The following is a 23,201-nucleotide window of genomic DNA, read 5'->3' on the forward strand; positions in this document are numbered from 1 at the left end:
TGATCAATACAGGGTTTAGGGGCCCTAAAATGCAGTCCAGACACATGCATTTTAGGTTAGTTGCTGACTTTAAATTGGTAGTAGGTGTGAATCTATTCCTGTAGCAAAGAAGTGAGTTCTTGTGTGTGTTTTTTTCCACCCTTTTGGTTCAGTGCACCTCTGTTTGACTGGATATGATAAACATCTGAATAAGCTTGATGAATGACATGCTAGAAAATTATCTTCTGTCACTTAATGTCACTCCTGCCACCAGTTAGACACAGATGTGCACTTCAGTAAATGCCAGCCGTTTGTCTACTTGGAGTGAAATGGTTTTTGAAGTGATCAAACAGTGCAACAAATCAAACCTGGGCACAAAGTTTGAAGTAGAAAGTAGAAGTTTTAATGATTTCAGAAAAACAAAACACACGAATGGTACAAAGTATTACTTCTGAAAACAACAAGCAATACCCATCACCACACACATTTTTAACAGGGTCGTGTTAGGCACAAAGTGGGTGGAAGGTGTAGAGTGTGTGTGTGTGTGTTTGTCTAATAACCTCCGTTAGTATCACTGATTGAACCCATCACCAAACCCTTGTCCATACCATCTCCTTATTCTTCCTCCCTTGCAAAATGCAGCTTTAGGATCTCTCTATAGCATCATGGCAAAAATAAATACCGTTGAGTCACTTTACCCATCTGCCATAGTGCTTCTACTTCATCTGTGTCAGTTCAGTGTTACGCTAGAGCAAGGAAGGAAGCATCAGGAGGTGTTTCAGACATGGCGGGGATATATTTTATTATTCTAATGCCCTTCTCTCACTTTGCATCTGGTGCCTGGTCCTGGAACAGCCCAAGTCATTTCAGAAGGAGCTTGGCATGGCTGAAGTGGCCCAGGTTCTCGCAAGACTTGATCCAGCGCTGGACGTTAGCCGGAGATGAGGAGGCCGAGCCGCTCTGCAGCACGCAGCAGTAGCAGGCGACATCAGCCAGGGAGAACTCTGGTCCGGCTAGCCAGGGGTTGGAACCCAGAGTTGAGTTTAGGGCCCGCAGAACAGTGGATCGCTCTTTGACACTGCCCTCTGCCAGCTGGAAGAAAGCCGTATCCACCCAGCTGTCCACCAGGGTAGCAACAGCGGGGTCACTGGGATAGGGGGCAAGCAGCTTAAAGAGGAAGCGTGCTATGTTGCCCTCACCCTCAATGGGACACATGTTCTTGATGCTAAACTTCATCTGTGGTTTAGGAACTGTGGATGCAGAAGAGAAATGAGGTCATAACTTTTAGACAAATGGTGTCAATATAAAGATTAAAACATCTGCTTTTGTAGGGCATGGGTCTAAAAAGTGAAACCAACACTTAAGTGCCATAAACCCACATTCTTTCTAATGACCAGGAGGGGGCGGCTGTATAAAAAGATTCTATGAAAAGAGTCTGTGGGAACAAAACTCAACTACTCACTGGATCTTTGACCTCAGTAAACACTTTCCTGATAGATTTATGGGTACAATTTTTGTTTTAATAGGACATGCTTCTAATTTTTCTAGTTCAAGTAAAGAGTCAAATATACAAAACAGCAAAGTATGTTGATGGTAAGTCACAATATGGGCGTGCAGCATTCCCAGACTTCACTGCATTAGAAAACTGAGGTGTTTTTGATAATGAATTCATTATCTGCATCTCATAAATGACGCATTGCTTCCTAATTATACACTAAAGAATAAAGTAGCTGAACGCCTACTCAGAAGACTATGTCTGATTGCAGTTGTTTTTGTTTGTTTTAAAAATACCCTGACGTGGTTATGATATGATAATTGGTTTCATAGTATTAGAAAAACTAGAATTCTATGAAACAAGCCACCCACATACTTTCACAAGACATTACATCCAAATTAAACTGTATCAGCACTGCCTTGCACCAGCACATTAAAGTGAGCAAGGACACAGGGCCATGTACAATGAACATATGACCACTACTGTTTTAGGTTCTTGACTTTCTAGAACTTCTAAGTAGGATTTCTAAACTGATTCTTTGGAAGAAACCAGAAAAACATCCTCAAGCATGTGTGACTGTTCAAATCTGACACTCAGAACAATCCATTATTATTATTATTATTATAATGTGCAAAAGTGCCCAGGTGACCTCACCATCTTTCCATATGAGGGTGAAGCCCAGCTGAAACATGTGGCGGGCGTAGCTGTCTGTGTGCCGTGGTCCGAGGCAGGACAGAAGCTGTGGTGGCACACTGGCAACAGAGGAGTGGACGTGGACAGTAGAGAGCACTCGATAGTGCTGACAGAGCAGGCTGTGGAGCACCAGCAAGGTCAGGGGTGGCTGCACCGGGTTGGCGTTTATGACGATATCACGGAGAGCACCGAGATCCTGGTCACATAAAGATAGGCTCTGCTATTATGACACCACTACAGCCTGCACATACAGCTAATATTCAGTCTATACCCTAAGGTAGGCTTAAAAGGTAAACTCAATTATAGCCAGGTTGAGCAGGTTAACAGTATAAAAACCTGGAATGACAGAGGAGATGTGATCAGGAAGATGGATAAGAGATTACTACTACTGGCAAGAAAAGGCAGTAACAGTAAAGCATTCAGTTAAAATTACTGCCAGTGAGTAGTTTGAAAGAAATGTTACCAGTAGCGACAAACAAAAGACAAAAAAAGATTTTTTTTTTATACCTTGCCCAGTACTGTGTCCAGGTCTGTGGTGTTTTTGAAGGTTGTGGAGCACTGGGAGGAGAGGCTGCTGCTGACTGTCAGGTCCAGATCGGCATCAGGGGTCATCACCGTCTTGGCCAAGCCCTCCACAGCTGCTTTCAGCTCATAGAGTTTTCTCATGATCTCATCCTGCCGGGCCTCCAGAGCTTTGACGGCTGGGTCCACCTCGCCATTCTGAAGCAACACAGAAAAAACAAAAAAACAACACTGAATCTGGCTTAAACCACCCAGTCACATGAATGACTAATGTAAAGCAAACAAATACTGGCGACTACCCCTTATCCTCCTATGAGGCACACCTATGGTACCAATTTGAAGCTCCTATGTCATTCCATGTAGTAATTACTAACAGCTGCTTTGACAAAAAAAAAAAAAGTAGGAAAAAAATGGCCCATAATTTGCTATACTTTTAGTATGCTTAATTTGTTGTTTTTAAACTAAATTTTGATCAGTTTTACAATCAAAATGTTGTGGTGACTCAACTCTGCAGAGGTAAACAGAGCTGAGTGGTTACTCAGTCAGCTATTTTCAAGATACACAAAGACTACACATCTATCTGAAGTCTGACTACAAGTTTATATGTCTGGTTAATGCATAACACCAGAAATCTCTAAGGACAGATGAAGTTCAAATTCTCTTCATGGCCTCAATCTCATCACATAAACATCATTGAAATGTGCAAAGAAAACATGCTATACATTCATGAAAGCCATGCTGTGAGTCATGAATCAACAGAATCGTTTATGCTCCACTGCAGATGCTGAAAGTGAAAGCAAAAATATTACACTATCAAACCATGGGGGGTTTACAGCTGGTTCTATTGGCCATTTTGGATCTAAACTGGTCCAGCCACTGAAATAGCATGCCTCCATGATGATCAAACAAGAAAAATCTATAATTAACCAACAGTAAAATTAATTAAAATGAAAAATCTCTAATTAAGATGACTATTCAGTAACACGTAAATATGGGTTCAATATTACTTGCTGGTATATAGCTGCCTAGTTAAGTCTATAACGATGAGATAATTACATCTATGATAACATTAAGTTTGTAACCAAACGTGACTGCTGCAATTTCCCCAATACAGTGTCATGAACTTGCAGATGAAACAGTACGGTCGGTGCACCCCCACAAATGAAGAATGGTCTCAAATAAAGACACAATCCTGATCGATTACATTAAAAACAATGTCACAGACTGGAGACAACCTAACCGAACCGTTTCACTACTGCATGCCGTTTAATAATCTTGATGTAAAACAGCGGAGACACGCTGTAGTTGTTGCATCAGCCTAAAACTGAGATTACTCCCTGACAAGCTAAGTTAGCTAGCTCGGCTACAGACAGCTCCAGCTAATATCGCGTCCGAGAAGCGCAACTATGAATGGAAACAACGAACAGGGAGAGGAGCATAGCTCAAGCGAAAGAGTTAATAATCATAATCATAATAATAATGATAATAAAAAGAATAAAATTATAACTTCGAAATGTGATTAGTTACCTGAAGCGCGTGTTCGGGGGTGCAGCTTTTTCCTTGCTGCGCGTGGATATTTGGTACCTTGTACATGCAGGTGGGCAAATCAATCTTTATGTCACCCCCACAGATGGGCTTTACCTGGTACATGGGCATGGTGGTGGAAGACAGAGTGTCACAAAAGGCTAAAAACAAAAACCCGGACACACAAGTCTTGTTGACAGGCAGCAGCAGCGGTAGGGACTACCACAGCTCACGGTGACACGGGAAAGAGGCCGGGGTGACGTCATATCCGGTGAAATCAAAAAGACGTTTTATTTCCGTTTTCTAATTTTATTATTATTATTATTATTATTATTATTATTATTATTATTATTAGCCATTCATAAGCCAAATTTCCAGTTGTTATAATAAACTTCTGACAATGACTCTACAACTCAAAATTTCAAGCTATTTTCTCAGTTTCACGTTAATTTGTATTTACAATACAGGGAAAAAAGCTTACATATGTTTCAGCTTCTAACAATAGATAAATAAATAAGTCGAATTCAAAATTTCGACTTACTAAGTCAAACATATGAGAAAATAACATCAAAATTGTGAGATAACAACCCACCACTGAATTTTATTTATGAGGGTTTTTTTTTCAGGTTATTTTTCTTATGCTGGATTCCATGAAATAGAAACCAAAGAGCCACTTTCATTATTCATAAAACAAAATTTATATGACAATATTAGATCATGAAGAAAAAAGTTAATGAATTAATGTAGAAAATAATTTTAAGAAAAATCAAATATATATTTTAAAAAAGCTTATGTCAAATTAATTATAATCACTCCATAAAGAAAATATTTTAAAGGATTTTTCAACTACAGGCTGGTTTACTGCAAGGCCAGCCATAAATCTATACAAAACTTGCATTTATGTTAAAAACAAACAAACAAACAAAAAAAAGCAAAACACTTCCCTAGTAAAACGAAGAGAGTCCAAATTACAATTTTCATCACACATTCAAAATCTGATTGCTTTTGCTGACAAATGTGGTAATTCAATCTTCTTACCAGCTGCACATATTATTCCAGAGAGGCTGCACTGATTCACAATGGAAAACCGTTATTCTAATTTTCAATATCATTTTCACAGAACACATAATTATTCACATCCAAATTAAATCTCAGATATGAGAATTCATTAGATGGGTAAATCTTATTTGGGATATTGAAGCTCGTCTCTTTCACCTAAGGAGGGAGAGAGAGATATATACTTTCTTCTCAGCACTTTAACCTCTTCAACATTAAATTCCTCCATAATACTGTTCTTTCTAAGGAACTAGGATAGATTATAAGTCTGTTGGTATAATTACTATCACATAAGTCAGTTCCTGCTATGCAGAGCTTTCTCAGACCAGGGGAAAACTATTATTGTTGAACTCAAAGAGGGTTGTATGGCTTTAATTAGAGCAGAAATTTCTCACAGGACACCTCATGTTGCAACAGACTGAGCTACATGCAAAAATCCTTTTAGCTCTTTATTCATCTTTGTGCAAAGGTTTATTTGATTGTTTTGCCAAGTAGTGGATGCCTTTAATTTTGTGTTCTGTTAAGATGATCTCACACTGCTTCAATAATGCTCCAGAAAGGACAGTCAGGGACTGATAATGTTCCATTGTGTGGTTTAATTTTAATTGCTGAAAAATGAAACAGTTCCCAATCAGATGCTTTCCAGACGTATTACCTGGCCATGTTTTTATCGCCACTGTTTAATTTTACAGAAGTACAGTTTACTCCTCTTTGAAAATCTTGTTAAATACATCAATGTTTGTCATGTGTACAGAAAATGGTTCATAAACAGGCATTTACTCTGTTTATCACTGGGATAAGTAGAAGTCACAAATGACAAGATGTTTGACTGTTTGACATGATTGTATTAATCCTTTGAGAAACAGTTCTTTTGGCCAGTCTGCATTTATTTAAAACACTGTACCCATCCATATCAGAGAGCACAATACATCGGATATGTTCAAATGTCAGCTAAAAGATGGCTGAATGATAATCAGTTTGATTTAAAATTCTGTGGTGCACATTTTTCTGCGTAAATAATTCAGTCAGTGTTAAGTTGGCTTAACAAACAAACAAACAAACAAACAAACAAACAAACAAACAAACAAACAAACAAACAAACAAACAAACAAACAAACAAACAAACAAACAAACAAACAAACAAACCTAACAAACAAACAAACAAACAAAAACAAAAACAAAAAAAAAAACGGGTCAGGTACAAGGATTGGACCTAAAATGAGTGAAATGTCCAAAGAAAATACTTTGAAGGAGCTTCAGAAAGTATACTTGTAAAAAAAAATTACAAGAAATTCTGGCTCTTTGGAGACGAAATATGAAGAAATAATTAGTGGCTCAAGACTTTTGCATAGTTCTGAATACAAACAAAGGTGGTGATTAGAGGCAACAGTACCTGAAGAGTAGCTCTTCTTCTTCTACATCTAAGAGTTTTACATCAGTTGGGATTTCTTAATGTTTTTGAATTGCATCATAGGCCCTTTCTGCATAGCCACCCACCATTCTTATTCTTTGCGTAATGCTTTCTGTACAGTTTTAACAAAAGTCCAAATGCTTTTAAATTTTCATGCTTTCTAAAGATCAGCTTCATTCTCTCTACTGATTCCCCACATTGATGCATATTTTGAAACATCCCCTCTTTTTCCCATCTCCCTTCGCCCCTCAAATCATATCTCTTCTTACATCTTTGTATTTTCTGCACAAGATACTGATTAGATTTAATGTTTGTGTTTCCCAAAAATGATAACAGTGTCTCGTGAAAACTGAACTCTTTAAGTGCATCGAGTTCTTAATCTGCTAATAAACATCTGTTCTTTCTTTTTGGATCCCCTGCTTCTTACCTCTTCTACTTTATTTTGTATCCCAGTAACTACTTCCATCTGTAGCCACTGAAAACTTCCTCAGTGTGCTGTGAAGACCATGTTTTCCTCAAATGTTGATGTTGAAGCAACGATGAATTATCAGACAGTATTTCAACAAGCTAAAAATGCTCCCGTTTTAGGTTTTGATAGACCTAGTGAGTTACTATAGTCTCCATCATTCCTTTACTTAGGTCTCATTTTATTGCTTAAATTGATGTTACAAAGTTCCAAGTATTTTCAAGCATCTCTACTGATGTTACATTGGTCAGATATTGCTTATTTAAGGTATTTGGTAATAAACATGACTATTATTCTAACCAAAATTGTTATTTAATCTTCTCAATAATCAGTAAATAATCTAGACTGTGCCACATCAGATTAAGTATATTAAATCCACTCGTTTTGATATGCAGTAGAGGGCGCCATGGTATAATTTCTCATAGAAGTTTACTGCAGGTGGTCAGTAGCCAACAGACTAGCTGCTCATAACGTTTTGACTCATTAGGCTACAGAAATATATGCTGCAGAAATATTGTTATATAGGATATTTCTCTTGTGTTTCTGTTGTCTGATCCTCTAATTTTCTAGGTTTATTGTGCTTTTTTCAGTATTCATAAGTCCTTATTCAAGATAGTTTACACACTTTTTTTTTGCAAGAGCAATGTGAAAAAGTATCTAAATCAGAGGATGGTTATACTAAGTAAAAAAAATGGGAGCAATGATTTATGCCAAACATTTCTTAACTTTTTAGCTTAAAAATGCATATTTAAAGCTAAAGCATCTATCTATCTATCTATCTATCTATCTATCTATCTATCTATCTATCTATCTATCTATCTATCTATCTATCTATCTATCTATCTATCTATCTATCTATCTATGGTGTAAATTTAATTCATCATTACAGTGATTTTACAGAAAGTTGAATGTATTTCAAAAATATGGTAACATTCTGTTAACAGCAAAGCATTCTGCGATTTGCAGAAGAACGAGAGGATGAGGCTGGGTAGAAAAATTTCTGGGCATCTCTGCCCATTATGTAGGACTTACTGTAATTCATTCATCTGCCTGTCCTTTCGCTATACCTCTTTGTTCTTTTAAACTCATTGTTGTTGATACTGCTACAGATCAGGACCTGGAGCTGGTGTGCTTTTCGTGTTAAGAAATGTATTGAAGAGATGCACTTTGAGACAAGTTTTTGATGTTTGCCATGTTTGTTTGTTTTTAAAATGTTGGTCACTCTCTCTATTTTGCTTCTTGAATTATTTTAGGGATCTAATGTTTCCTCACCAGTAGGATTGCAGCTGGCTTTGTTAGGGTTTTCCACTAATACACTGCATTTCCGTGGGAAATGCAATCATTGTTTTTAGGAAAACAATATTAAGACTGTTAATATGTCTGTAAATGTAAACATTATCTTTTAAATAAATGTCAACATTTAAAAAAATGCTACAACACATATGGGACACTTATACACATGATGAGTATTAAGTATTTGTTATGTCAGCTACTACATTTTCACAAAATAATTTACTGGGGAAATTACACTATTACTGTAAAAATCTGTTGTAAATGTTACAGTAAAACTAGATATATACTGTAAAAGCACAGAATTACGGTAAAAATTGCCTAAAACAAACTCACTAAATGGATAGTGCAGAATTTAAACTATTATTTCTTTAAATGCTGTAACTAGAACATTGTACTGACAAAAATAAAAAATCCTCCTGTAAAATAAAATAGTATAAAACTGTCAAATAAATTATAGTATGGTGACTACATTTTGCAATATAGTCCTGGCAAAATGATAGGATTTTTACCGTTTTTCTTACAGACTATGTCTCTAGAAATCTTTAACTATTTGTTCAACATTTTTCATTTGTGAATATGTGAGTGCTATGTGTTGTTTCCTTTTTTGTATGTGTCTCATTCGACACCAGGACCTTTGTAATCTCGGGCTAAAAAAACAAAAAACACCCCAGCTTTATTTCTACAGCATCAAACGTGTGACACCAATCAAAATAAATTTGCCAAGTCTAGCCAGTGTCATTCGATCTCAGGTGATCTTTTGCGTCAGTCAAACCTAGCAATACAATCCATTACCAGGAAGCAGTCGAGGAGCCCACGACATTGACGCACACCAAGCTTCTCCTTTGACTTGTCCTCTTGCAGTCACCTTCTTCACTGTCACCTCTCTGTCAGAGGAATCTTCTTGTTTCACACGTGAGCAGCATCCTTTCCTCTCCAGCCACTGCCCCCAGAGATGGTTAATGAAAAACAGCACGATTGAGTTTAATGTTGCAAATACTTGTTAATCCTGAATAATTCACTATTCACTGAAGTCTGACAACAGAGAGGGAAGAAGGGGTTGAGTGTTGAGGTGAAGGAGTGGGGTGGTGTTGATGCAAACCTGGCACTAATCCTGATGTAATAGTCAGATCTGATGGCCTATAAGACCTGAGCTCGAAATTGAGACTATAGTCTCTTCTTTTCAGAGGAGGAACTGAAACCTGACAGTTCACAGTGGTTTTTTAAGTCATGTTGAACAAGGGAGTCTGTCAGGCTGTAGATAGTATGAGATTAAGGTAGGTGCTATCATATACTTAGGCCCAGTCCTGCTGAGCAGCTGACAGTGTTAAACAACGAGGGAATGAAGAGTTGGCAATGACTGCTTTGAGATGCTTATAATAACAATTTATAAATGTAGTGCATGCTTCAGAATAGGGGTGCATTTAGGTCAAAGAACAAATTGATCATGTCATAGCATCAGTTCTCACATTAGGATACAGGATACATTTCAGTAAACTAAAGTTTAAAAACTCATGCTTGGTGGTCTTCCCCTCAAAAATCACATGAATTTAATTTAGTTTCACTCAGTGCTTTTCCCCATGGTTGTCCAGGTCCAAGCTGTGGTGAGTATGGCTGTGCGGAGAGGAGGATTTAACCAAGAATCACAGACTTTTAAAAGGACAAAATAATACAAAAGGATCAGCATATAAGCAATAATTTATGGGTGTATACAGTAAGCTGTAAAAAAGTATCCAAATTTCAGTTTCAGATGGAGACATAAGCACTGTCTGAGTTTCTGGATGTCTTTTTTTTTTTTTTTTTTTTGAAGCTGATTGGTATCTACTGACACTTACGGATGTTGCAATGTGTTTACTAACCAAACTCCTACGCACGAGCGTTCTTTATTGGGCCTCTAGGTTTGTCCTGGATCACAGTCGTCACCTTATCTCATTGTGCCTTCTTACTTGAAAAGGTCTGCAAAGTACCTGTCTACTTCTTCATGACAGCTATTAATCAGTCTGAGGATGCGTCAGCACATGCAACAGCTGCTCGGTGGTTTAAACAGGGTGTGGCTTTTAGTTCAAATTGCACACTTGCCTTATTCTAGCTAACAGACACACACCTTAAACTATATTTTAAATATGATTAACATAACTGCCAACCAGTTATGTGAACTGTGTATGGAAATAAATTCGAAGAAACCACCTTCCTCTAAAGAAGCCTCACAGAGACATCATGAGTAGAGGCTTAGAAATAATGCTTGTTGGGGAACAGAGGCAATGCTGTCATCCCCTGCATTATGGATAGAGTTCCTCCACAGAGCTCACAAAGCCCGTTCAGTCATCCTAACACGGCGGTTAAATCTTTTACGATGCACCTCTTTGCACAAACTATCAGGTAGCAACATCTCTGATACCTTCAAGTTCTAAAAGACTGGGGATGAGTCAAAAATGCGGACAATATTTTTCACAGCAGAAGCTGGACATCCTGAAGATATTTGCAGGGTTTAGTGTCTCTGGTTTGCCCAAGTACATCAGGTTGTTTTCAGTTGAAGATGGGGTGCACATTAAAGTTTCACACAGACTTAATAAGTAAGGTGAGCCTGACACTCCTTTCTTGATATGAGTTTTTGGTGACAATGAAGCGAGGGCATCAATTATTGAGGTGCCATACAGACAAGCAGGCTAAGCCTATGTGTCCATCCCAAAGGGCTAATCCAGGCATAATGCCAGGTACAGTAGTAGCAGACACGCAACGGTTTAAACAGCTAAAGTAACTTTGCTTGCTTACTTTATTTCATCTGGCAGTTATGTCATCTGATTTTGTTTGGTATCTTAATCTTAACGTGTCAGTGGCATGATCATTTCCAGGATTTTTTAAAATTATATCACATTAAAACTGTTTTATATCAAACAACATTTTTTACTATTTTTACTTTTACATAAGTAAAAGCCACAAGTTTAGCATAAAGAACATAAAGTACTCATTATACAAAATGTATATCACTTTAATGTTGCAGCTGGAGAAGGTTTTACTTACTTATATGCTTATATGGTTATATGCTACTTAGGTGCTTGTGGTCAGCTGCTTGTTAAAGCAAATATCTAATCACCCAATCACATGGGTTCAACTAAGTCCATTTAAGCATGTAGTCATGGACAAGACGACCTGCTGAAGTTCAAAGTGAGCATCAGAATGAGGAAGAAGGGTGATTTTAATTATTTGTATAGTGCCAGATGGGCTGGTGTGAGTATTTCAGAGACCACTAATCTGGGATTTTCCCAAATAGCTGTTTCAGAGTTTAAAGAGAATGGTCCAAAAAAAAAAAAGAAAGTATCCAGGTAGAAGCAGTTCTCTGGGTGAAAATGCCCTGTTGATGTCAGAGGAGACCAGACTGGTTCAAGGTGGAAGGGAGCAGTAACAAGTAACTACATCTTTAAGCCAAAGTATGCAACAAAGCATTTCTGAATGCTCAAGACTTGAAGCAGATGGGCTACATCAGCATAAGACCATACCAGGTGCCCCTCCCATCAGCTAAGAACAGGAAACTGAGGCAAGAATTTGGACAGGTTCACCAAAATTGGACAATAGTAGATCAGAAATATGTTGTCTGATCTTATGCACCCAATTTCTGCTGTGACATTCAGATGAAATAGTCATTTGGCATAGACAACATCAGTTTCATGTTGCTTTAAATTATGTTTATTAGTTTGGTGTTTTGTGCTGTTTGCCCATCAACAGATCATGCAGCAAAAGGAGATTTAAATGTGTGTGCGATACATCTGAACATTAGTTTCAATGATAGTGCTGCCAAAAGAACATCAATCTGCTGCCGTTTGACATTTTTTCCTATTCTCCCCTCTCTCTCAGCAAAACACATCTCCATATTTTGCTTTTCATCCCTCTGCCCTTGAGTCCTCGTAATCTGCGTGTCACATTATCTTATAGTGCTGTCCCACACTAGCACATCCAGCAGTCAGCGTCTACCTGTTGGCTCACATTTCCTTCCTGTTTACCACTCGCAGCTCTTGACCTGCAGGGGTCACAGCTTTATTGTGTGTCCCTTGGCTTGTGTTACCTACTGGCTTCCCCAACCTTGTCCTGCAATCAGCCATCATAGTCTGCCCTCCATGCCACCCCCCGTCTGCAGAGATGAGAATTCAAATCTCATAACAGCAGCTAAGGGTAGCCTACATGATAATCTAATCAAGAGCTGTTGTGCTTGTACAGTGCTCGTGTCACAATACAGTATATCTGCTGATGTGTTTGCTTAACACACACAATTGTTCATTTATCCAGTTAAATTCCATATTGGAGTGATGTCAAGGTTATAGTTTTTTAAACTTTGCACAGTTTATAATACTTTTAAATGTTATGTTCAAAAATAAATTTAAAATGACCTTCTCCGATACAAAATTGTGAATAATCAGGCCCCGTCATGTCTTAAAGACCTCATAGGACAATATTATCCTATCAGAGCACTTCACTGTCAGGCTGCAGGAAAAGTTGTGGTTCCTATAGTTTTCAAAAGCCCATGTACTGTAGAGACATCCCCCAGTTTGGATTCAGGAGACAAACACCCTCTCTACTTTTGAAACTCATTTTTGATAAAGCTTATAGTTACGGGTAGATCAGATGACCTTGAACCCTCCCTTAGTTATGCCACAATAGACTTATGCTGCTGGGGGGCTTCTTAGAATGGGTTGGACATTTCTTCTTTACTCATCTGTTTTCACTCCCTGTGTGTTTATGCACCATTACTGCTTTCATTAGTTTATTATTAACATCTGGCTCGTTCTCACTTTTATCCTGTCTCTCTCTGCTCTCTTCTCTTTTCCCTCATCCCCAACCAGTCATAGCATTCTTCCTGTTAAAAGGGGGTTTTTCCTTACCACTGTTGCCAAGGGCTTCTTAATGTGGTTGTTGGTGTTTCTTTCTAATATTGTAGTGTTTTTACCGTACATCATTCATGAGGCTACAGTCGCGAGTTGACAGTATACAAACAAAGCTGTATAAAACTGAATTGAATCCAGTGGTTGATTTCTTATTTCCTTCATGTGTATCAGTCTAACCTTCAAATGTTTCCCTTTAGCACACCTTTACCTTTTTGTACTACACATATGCCAAAAAGTACTGCAGATTATCACATTTAATTCTGGACTTAACTATTTTGTTTATCTCGTTATGTTTTTTTCTTCTCTGCTCTGTACTGATTGGTCTTGCAAGTGTAGTTTTAAATTGCATGGCCTTTATTGGTTTATTCTGATACTGTGTTTATTCCTATTAAACTGTAAGTGTCCCTGACTTTAGAAGAACAGGTCTGTATGAGTCCAGTAGAGAAAGAAGGAATAAAAAGCATTTCGTCCCAAAAAAACCTGTGAATCAAGCATCTAAATGTGTGACTGCACGACTACATTTGTGACTGTGACATCAAGCTAATGCCAGAGTAGGCCCCATACTGTGGTTCGGAGTGGCAGGTGTCTGCTCTAATAGTCAGGTTCCTCCTGTAATATACACATAATTAAAATGATACTAATGCGGAAGCCCTGAAAAAAAATTGCTACTCTGTATTTTGGCGCCGCTAGCGGGCCGGAGAATAGTGAGGTGGCTGTTAGTTTTAATCCCCCAAATCCTATAAGTGCAGAGAATGAAAAATCAGTGTGCTATTTAAAGTCTTCAGGGTGTAGGGGTTGTGATGATGGTTGTAAGGTGGCCAGAGTTCTGTCTGAGAGCTTGGCAGGTTGTCCCACATCTAAAGTGACTATTCTCATTACCCATTGGCTTCAAATGAACGTGCACCAATTAATTTGTTTAGCAAATTTCTGTGCTTATTTAAAACTGGTTGTTTTCTTGCTATCTGTGTCTAATCTCTTGATTTTAGCTGATGTATCGCATATTATGTGCAGCATGTGCAGTGTTTTGTTTGCCTAGCCTGAGCAGCACCAAGGTGTAGCTGGGTTTATTTGCAAAGCTGAGGTCAGGTGTCACCCAATCCAACCACGGTGACACTCAGGTGGTCATCAAGGACACCTCTTCTGGTTTCTCCCTGTGTTAGCTCTATGGTTCTAAAACTCTCTCTCTCTGTGACACACACACACACACACACACACACACACACACACACACACACACACACACACACACACACACACACACACACACGCACAAAACTACAGTGGTACTGTACATACAGTGTTTGTGTCAGTTCTCATATACCTGACACTGACACTGTCTGTCTCATTTACTGCTGTGATCAGGGTAAGTAAAGATTTAAAGGGCACCTCCAAACTGTAAATGAAATATTGTAAGTGGGTGTTTACGTGTGTTGTGTCCATACAGGTATGTGTATATGCAGTATAAATCCCCATACAATAAGAGTTAATTAGAGCTCTTCTTGTGCATGTAAAATATTTCAGTGCTTGAACTGCTGTTCTTGCAAATCTGCACTGTGACATCCCAAAGCAGAGGACATACTGAAACACACTGAGATCTGCACTTGTTTATAAATAATGAAAAGAAATGCATGACCTGGATTTATTCTTTTATTTTTCTCTGTAATTTGTTAATTTGCACATTTATTTGAACAATACAGCTTTAGACTCTATCTAGAAGAAAGCTACTTAAAAATAAGAGAAGAACATAGATATCTTTGGACCATTCAGGCTTCATCTAACTAGCGGGACAAAGGTTGACTACAGTAAAAGCCCCTGAAGCAGTTGGATAAGGATGGCAGGAGGAAAAATCTAGATGGAGTCATGGAATCCAGCTGCTTAGGACAAGACCATGGCTTGGAACTCTGTTGAGGAAAAACATGGATCAGTAAGATGTAGCTCAGTGTAACAAAAATATTATTTATATATATATTAAAATATTATTTTCCGTGCAGCAACTATGGCAATCTTATACCAGAAGAGAGAAACAGTTTGATGGCACAGTTGTAATATCAAAGTTAACAGCTTGCAACTGACTCGAGTGTATAGCCAGTTATAAACCTAAAATCACAAATGTTCTAGAAAAACTGTGTGCAAGCATGCAAATTCAGGAATTATATGTCAAATAGGTATGAATTGCCTCACCATCTGCTCCAATCATACCGTCGCTATCATCATCAGCAGCACTCAGGAAAGCCTTGGTCTCCTTATCTGTCAGAACACGAGCCCCGGGACAAAACCTCTGGAGGAAAAACCTGGTAGGCACAAACAGGGACAAACACGATCCAAAGGTAGAGTCACTCCTCAATGACAAGTGGATAAAAGGCAAAGTAAGTGAAAATGTTGCTAATTTTAATGCAAGCGTAGGCCTATCACACTGGCTTCAGTCGTCAGTCTTAGATGCTGCTCTGTGTGGTATCCTGCAGCCACAGCACCCACACTTTAAGACCTACCTTATATTAACATTGTCTCGTTGTGCTTTAGGTTTGCTTTTTGCGTCTGTCTTTTACTGAGGGTTGGTAAAAATATGTGACTGCTGTGCTGCATTGTTCAACTTGAATATATTTCCCAGAATATTATAAATTGCTCTTCCAGCTTTCACGTCAGCCTTCCAAAGTCTGATAGATTAATGCTGAGGCGCATCCTCTTCTCTAAATCTCTCATATCTCTAAAAGAATAAGTGCACATGAATTTGATTTTGCTTTAAGGAAGCCAGTTGAACTGCTTCTTCTGTTAAATCCTGTCTGCACTAAAGGGGGGGAAAAAGTTTATGAACTCTCTTCTCACTCACTTGAGCTCTTCTTCCTCGATGAAGCCACTGGCATCGTTGTCCAGAATCCCAAAAACCTTCTTTATATCCTGAGGGCTCTTCTTGGTGAGGCCACATATCTGGAAAAACTTCTTAGCACAGAAGGAGTCTGGAGCTGGAGAAATAAATCACAGTGAGTTTGGTGGATGACTCCAAAGTCTGCATTCCATTCATTAAACTGACTTAAACAGGTAAATACTAATATATGAATGAGTAATGTCAGGTATTTTTCAATAAACTGGTATTAAAGCAAAGTTGTTATAATACCTGCAAAGCCTCAGACTATTTATGTGACTTTAAATTACAGACACATGATAACATACAACCAACAAGGTATTATTAAGTATGATATAAAACACGTAATCTTCTTATTTAGGGTACACATCATGAAGAAAATCACCGTTTCAAATGTTGTATCTTTATTTTATTTTTTGGACGCTGGGAGGCCAGTTACTGGGATCTTTACCTTTTATATTTTATATATTTTCTGTGCATTTATGTCAAGACTTTTTATGTCTTCCATTTATGGGCTTTACACATAGTTACTTGCACATATAAATATATATGTGTCCTTGTATTCTGTTTATGTTTTTATGTGTGTGTGCTTTTAAATGTAAATATATCAGGGGGAGAAAATCTCCATACTGTAAACATATTGGTGGAAAACGATACCTTGGCAGTCCTTGATAGCACTGTCGATGGCATCAGCAGAAAGGATAGATGAGAGCGACATTTTATTCCTGCAGGAGGAACAGCCATGGTGAATTATTAAGATTAAGCCAGGTGCAGTACAAACCTTCTAAGCTGACACTGACTGACAGACAGACTGGCAAAAGATGCCCAAGTGGAAACACTGTTACGGAGAAGTTACTGAAAAGTACGGCATGGAGTTAACGGAACAGCATCCTTACACAATGAAAGACTTCGATCTTAAAGAGTTGTAAAAAAAAAAAAGCCCGTAAAACTGCGATAGGTTTTCTCTTTGCGACCTTTTTAAGCCACTCAAGCAGCCTACCACAAATTAAAAATGATCAAATGAACGTTTCGCTTCTTGCTTTGCCCTTGTTTCCCCGCCACCTACGGCGAGAGTCAGTCACAACTTTTACGGACGCAATTATTTGCCCTGTCACTCAACTAGGCGACCACACAAAAATTAAAAAAAATTATCTCACACAAAACTTTTCAGTTTTTCTAAAAGCAGTTAACTTCCTGCCCGACTTGGCGCAGCAACTCACCGTGTTAAGGGGGTTCTCTCCCAGGTAGACGATCCAGCAGAGAGATGAGGTTATGTGGTGGCTGGTGTCCGTTAAGACGGATTTATATAGGTCTGATTGCCGTGACAATGGGGATTGCTTGGGTTACCCGTCTATGGATCAAATTCTAACTGCCCGCCCCTGATCCAGTTTCTCGGCTAACTAATTAACCTTTACTACTTATAACGCCCAGGCGCAGAGAGACCGGAACGTGAACGTCTGTAACGCCCTCTTAAATAGCATATTAATTTAAGAGCGCTTTCTTCCTCCCATCCTCCACTCCCTCCTTTTATCCCAGCGTCCCTCCTCTAACCTCCGGGATTATACAGTAAATGCTGCTTTTCTCCTTATCCTGCTGTTTCTGAGAGGGTCCCCATCCCACCCTCTCATGCACGTATCCTTTTACTTGCAGCACTCCCCAATCACCGTACTCCTCTGAAAATATGCTCTTTTTATGACATCTGAGTAAGTATGGGAATCCCAACGTTAAAAGTCTGTTTTGCTGTAGTCTTGCGCATGTCTTTTCGTATGTCATCTTAGCTTGTTTAAAGCAAAATAAGATTTCACGGAAAAGATGATTTCAGAGATCAACACCTGAACTTGCTCTGCAGATGATGCTCTGCAGTCTGTCCACATGTATGCCTCATGGGGTCATGCTAAATGGGGCTCACATCATCTCCAGTAATATCTAAAGCGACCTGAAACACATGCTCAGAAGTGAATGTCAGGGACGCCGGTACAGTGTCTCTGAACTGCTTTGTCAACTGTGCTCATTAAGGGACGGGCAGTCATCCCCCTTCTGCCACTATCCCGCGACAATGTAGGCACAGGGGCGTAATAATCAGGGGCCCAATGACAGGAGTGACCCATGCAAGCCATAAAAAGAGTTGTATTTGTCTTAAAAAATATTATTTCTAAAAAAAAGAAAGAAAGAAATGAAGTAAAACAAACTGTGGGAAGTCGGCTGTTAACACATATCTTTAAAAGAAATGTGAGCAGGGCACAACTATCAGATTAAGAATGATTTAGCTGTCAGCAGCTACTAAAGACAGTGAGCCAATGTCAGATGTGACCCTATATCAGAATGACCCAGCACAACTTAACACCAAATGCATGAGTCTTTCAGAAACAGCCATAGAAGCAGCAGCAGCACATCCCTTTCCAAATGACATAACACAACATGAGCTCACATGGTGGCAACTAAAAGTTATTCCAAGCATTCATTTGTATTGACATCCATACCAAGGTACTGCAATTTTAGTATTGCTGTTTTGTAAACATAAACATGTTTAGACACTTGTTTAACCATTCATGATTACCAAGATAGTATGGTATGCCCTGATGATCTGGCTCAACCTCTCATGTACTTTAGTACCAAACAGGCTGAAAACAGTATGACAGCACGAGGCTGTAAGCAGGTTAATGGGTAAATATCAGTCCTATATACTTTATTCTTCTGGAGGTCTGCCTTTGTAGCAGATAGTGAGCGATAAGATGAGATAATGGCTCAGGGAAGTGAAGAGAGGGAGGAAAATGAAGGTTGCTCTGAGGGTAATGGGGAGGATGGGCACAGAGGAACATGGTTGAAAAACTGAGGGCAAGCAGAAAATGTTTTGCCCAAACACCTCACTAATCAGTAGAGAGGAACAATTTTTTGGAGACTGGCCAACAAGGGTGTAGAAAAAGCAGGTATAACCAAAAAGCAACCAAGATATGGAGGAGAAAACATTACCAAGTTATCTTCAGCATGCCGAGTCAGCCAAAAGGCTATTTAAATTGAGAGTGCACAAGCACTGCACATAAATGCTTCAGTAGTATCAATAAATAAGTACTTAAATAAAAATGAAAAACATAAACTTAAAAATGGTAAATGGTAAATGGCCTGTATTTGTATAGCGCTTTACTAGTCCCTAAGGACCCCAAAGCGCTTTACACATCCAGTCATCCACCCATTCACACACACATTCACACACTGGTGATGGCAAGCTACATTGTAGCCACAGCCACCCTGGGGCGCACTGACAGAGGCCTAAAAATAATCTAGTAATAAAATTATGCAAATGAAATTGTGACATAAAATAATAATGATAACAAATATTAATAATAAAAAAGACACGTAGGGGAAAATTAGTTAAAATTAGTCTGAACTTGAAAAAGTTGATGAGGAGAGCCATGTTTTCTGCTGGGATTTAAATAATGTAAGTGAGGTAGATGACCTAATCTGATGAGGGAGACAATTCCAGAGCTTTGGAATTGCCCCTGAGAAAGCCGAGGTAGGCGCTAAGAGCCAATCGGGATTCTGGAATTACTAAAAAATGCTGATCGCTGGAAGTGAGCGGCTTGAGACAAGGAATTTTAAAAAATCTGTGTGACACGATAAAAGACCCACACACAGCGTTGTAGGTTCAGTGTTTTTATTGTCAGATTGTCTTCTGCTTCACAGGAAGAAGGGTTAGGGTTATAGAAGCAGCTTATTACCAGCAACATTAATGGTCAGTACAGATTGCTATATACAGTATACACAATAATTTGCTTAAAAAAAAAAGATCTGTAATGAGGAAAGGAAGGGGGTCCACAGAGACAGTTAATACACCTTGCCCAGAGTTATTTGCTGCGCCCCTGGTGATGCATAATGTGCAGTGCTTCATTTATAAGAAAAAACAAACAAAAAACACAACAGCGGTAAGCACTAGTTTCATATCAATTACAGTTTAAGAGTTTATTTTTTGTGATTTGCTCAAAGTCAGAGCAGCACATTGGATTTTGTTTCCTGTACGATTTGTCCAGTTGCAAAACGACCAGGTCGGCTTGCCTTTCCGAGGACGTTTGTGTCCTGGTCTGACACACAGACTAATGCAAGGGTCATTAAGCACATCCCTGGGAGACTGGTCACTGCAGCAGGACACGGAAAAGAAGGTTATATCTCTCCATGAGATAAGGGGGAGGTGAAGTTGTACAGATGTAGCAACCAGCACCTGGGTGGTTTGGAGATGAACACTTACAATTTCAAAGCTATCAACGTGGACAGAAAAGCATCAGTTAAAACTCCAAACGACAAATTAATCGAAGATCCCACGGAGAGTTGAAGTCAAATCCCTGGATCCACAACCCTGAGTGCTAACTATTACATCATACAAAACAGTATCCGGCTTTTCCCGATTATTCCCAAGACCTTTGCAACCCGACACCGAGCCTCATTCTTAATTCTAGCCAAACGGTCACAATACCTCGAGGTCACTTTTCACGTTGAAGTCGGATTCTTAACGTACGCGTGCTTGAAGCACGGGGCGAATCTTGGCAGGGATGCGCTCCCTCGCGCATCAGCTGGCGAACGCGAACAGCAGGTAAAGTTGCACTGGAGAGGTATCGCGACATGTGCGTAAAGATCGCATTTAAACATTATTTAAAAGCACGAGGGTGTGAAACTGCTGTCAAATTTGTGGCCCGTGTACTGTGTTTGGTATGACAAAGTACTCCCTCCCCCACCACCTTCTTCCAAACCCAAAGAAAAACATTTTCAGTGGAGAGCGTCGCATTCCCAACATGTGCACAAAAATGATCAGACTTTTATTTGTTCAGACCTTCCTTTTTTATCAAATAAATGAATAAAAACTGAGATGGAAAGGTTGATTTGGTAGATTTTTCATGTGTGGCAAATGAAAGATGTTGATTACATCAGGATGGGCAGGTAGTGATTCTCTGTGTAACATATTGTGTTCCCGTGTGTCGTATAATGCACGGGAAGTCTTAGTGTTTTTATTATATTATTTTAAATGCGTGGTGAACAAAGTTTATACACAGCATGCGCTCAGTGGCTCTTATTCACTTCTTTAGCAGCATCCTAAAAGCTTACCTCCGACGGTTTGTCACCGTCAGCCACCTAATCCAGTTGCCAACTTATTAATGGGGCCTTCTCCTCTCAACAAGTGATGTCCGACTGTCTGCAGTTAGGTTCTAGTGAAGCACAGAAAAGGTAAAGAGAAACTTAATCATCCACTGTGTGTGAAAACGAGACTCGGGACACCGGATTAAAAGCAGTGGTGCGATTTTATCAGCACCCGGTACATGATGTCATACGTCGTACTGATACCTGGCAGACTCTACAGTTACTGGGCAATTATTTATTTATTTACATTTTCTAATATTCTTTCGCGGAGCTAACACAGAGTCACAAACAAACATTTATAGGCTACTCACATTCACGCACTCATTAAATATAGCCAAAAAAAACGTTAATTTGCAGAAAGGCTCCAGCCGAAGGGTGGATTCGAACCAAGGACATTAGTCCTGTGAGCTAACAGTAATTTCTTTAACATCCTACTGCCCCTTGGGCGGGTCTTACGCAATGAAAGTTTACGAAACTACAAGAAAAAGAGGAAAAAATGCAATGCAAAAGGTCGGCTAAACAATGAAAACAACGTCAGTCGGTATTCGTTTTAAACGATGCTATTCTCCAATTAAGAACAAATCAAAAGTTCAATGTACGTTTCATTGCATTAAGCCAATATTTCCTTTAATTGATATATAACTGAAATATATTTATGTAGTACAATTTCACTTTCTAAAATGTGTAAATAAAAGTAGCCAGTAAATACTACAGCACTGCAACTGTAGTTGTTGCTATGTTGCCGCCCCAACCCCACTTTTTTAAATGCTTTGGCTTAGGTTGCTGAAAAAGAACGTATCCCATCTAGCGGCAGTAGGGTGGAACTACATGAACTGTGAACACTACATAGGCTGCACTTGTGTGCTCGCTGTGTGTGCAGTACGTGTTTTACTCACGGACATATACAGTAGCGGTTTTAGATACGGGCGACACGGCGGTTGCCCGGGGCGGCATCACGGGCATCGGCAAAAAAAAAAAAAAAAAAATTGCTCGTACTCATGCTGCCCCGACATCAGCCAGCGCATATTGGGAATGGCATAGGCACCGATCGGTTTTCTATCGTCCATTTGCTGGGAGTAAGGGCGCCTGCTGCTTGCGGCAGAGGGTGGAGGAGCGGGGCGGCGGGGGATTCTCTGGCTGGCTGGAGCAGCATCTAATAACCAGCTTGCAAAATAAAACAAAATAAAAACAAACCAACAAACACGAAAACACCAGCCATTATAATACAAATTTATAATTTGCAACGATGTTTTTTCGAAATTCTATACACGAAAAGTGAGCGCGAGAGCCCTCGATGCGCCTGCTCGCTGCTGAAGTCAAAGTAAACTTTATTGTCATCTCCGCTACATACAGTCCAGTATATAGAGAAACGAGGCTCCAGTTACAGCAGTGCAAGTAAACAAACAATAAATATAAGAAGAGTAAGAAAATAAATATACACTTTAGGACCAGGGGTAAAGGGATCAATAACAATTTAAAATTTATAATTTACAGTTTGATGATTTAAAGTCTCACACACAACCTGCCGAAAGGGGTGGGGGGCCGGCTGCTTCCAAATAGAGCACATTTCATTCATAATGATGTAAATCCAAGCCCATCATGTATTCATGACTTGAATTCTGGGTTGTGCGAAATCCCAGAAATACACCTTAGACAAAGTGAATCTGTGAACTAAGGTGTAGGTCTATTAGATTATGTTGTGGTGATCCTCGGGTTGGGGGATGGGTGTTCATACTGGAGTGCAAAATTAAAACCGATGGAAGATGGACAAGAAAAGTTCAAAGCCATCAGGTGCTCAGTTTAGAAAAAGAGAAAAGAGGAGGAGGAGAAACGAGCAAAAGATACAGGTAAGCAGATGTGTCATTGGATAATGGCAGGTCATCCGTTACTTAGAGGAAGAACCT

At 39.2% G+C, this 23,201-nt stretch overlaps 2 protein-coding genes across 3 annotated transcripts; both read right to left on the minus strand.

Annotated features, from left to right (window-relative positions):
- Positions 1–359: 359 nt before the first annotated feature.
- aimp2 (aminoacyl tRNA synthetase complex interacting multifunctional protein 2) lies at positions 360–4,466 on the minus strand. 2 transcript variants are annotated; one of them, XM_086289074.1, is made up of 4 exons: positions 4,331–4,466; positions 2,675–2,887; positions 2,129–2,363; positions 360–1,229 (listed from the first exon to the last, which is right to left on the minus strand). In XM_086289074.1, exons 1-4 carry the CDS (start codon positions 4,343–4,345, stop codon positions 841–843), a joined length of 852 nt encoding a protein of 283 aa, XP_086145200.1. In that variant the 5' UTR covers positions 4,346–4,466; the 3' UTR covers positions 360–840. The 2 variants fall into 2 exon arrangements, with proteins under 2 accessions (XP_086145200.1, XP_086145199.1); XM_086289073.1 differs by having other exon boundaries at positions 4,217–4,466.
- Positions 4,467–14,946: 10,480 nt separating this feature from the next.
- Positions 14,947–17,564, minus strand: pvalb8 (parvalbumin 8). Its single transcript, XM_086290607.1, has 5 exons — positions 17,394–17,564; positions 16,831–16,898; positions 16,141–16,273; positions 15,495–15,604; positions 14,947–15,214 (listed from the first exon to the last, which is right to left on the minus strand). Exons 2-5 carry the CDS (start codon positions 16,889–16,891, stop codon positions 15,189–15,191), a joined length of 330 nt encoding a protein of 109 aa, XP_086146733.1. The 5' UTR covers positions 16,892–16,898; positions 17,394–17,564; the 3' UTR covers positions 14,947–15,188.
- Positions 17,565–23,201: the final 5,637 nt, after the last annotated feature.

This window comes from Aulonocara sp. 'chitande type north' Nkhata Bay, linkage group LG4 (genome assembly GCF_057382095.1).
Source record: "Aulonocara sp. 'chitande type north' Nkhata Bay isolate Kocher_YH1m ecotype deep benthic linkage group LG4, A_spYH_male_GT1.1, whole genome shotgun sequence".
Classification (NCBI taxonomy): Eukaryota; Metazoa; Chordata; class Actinopteri; order Cichliformes; family Cichlidae; genus Aulonocara; species Aulonocara sp. 'chitande type north' Nkhata Bay.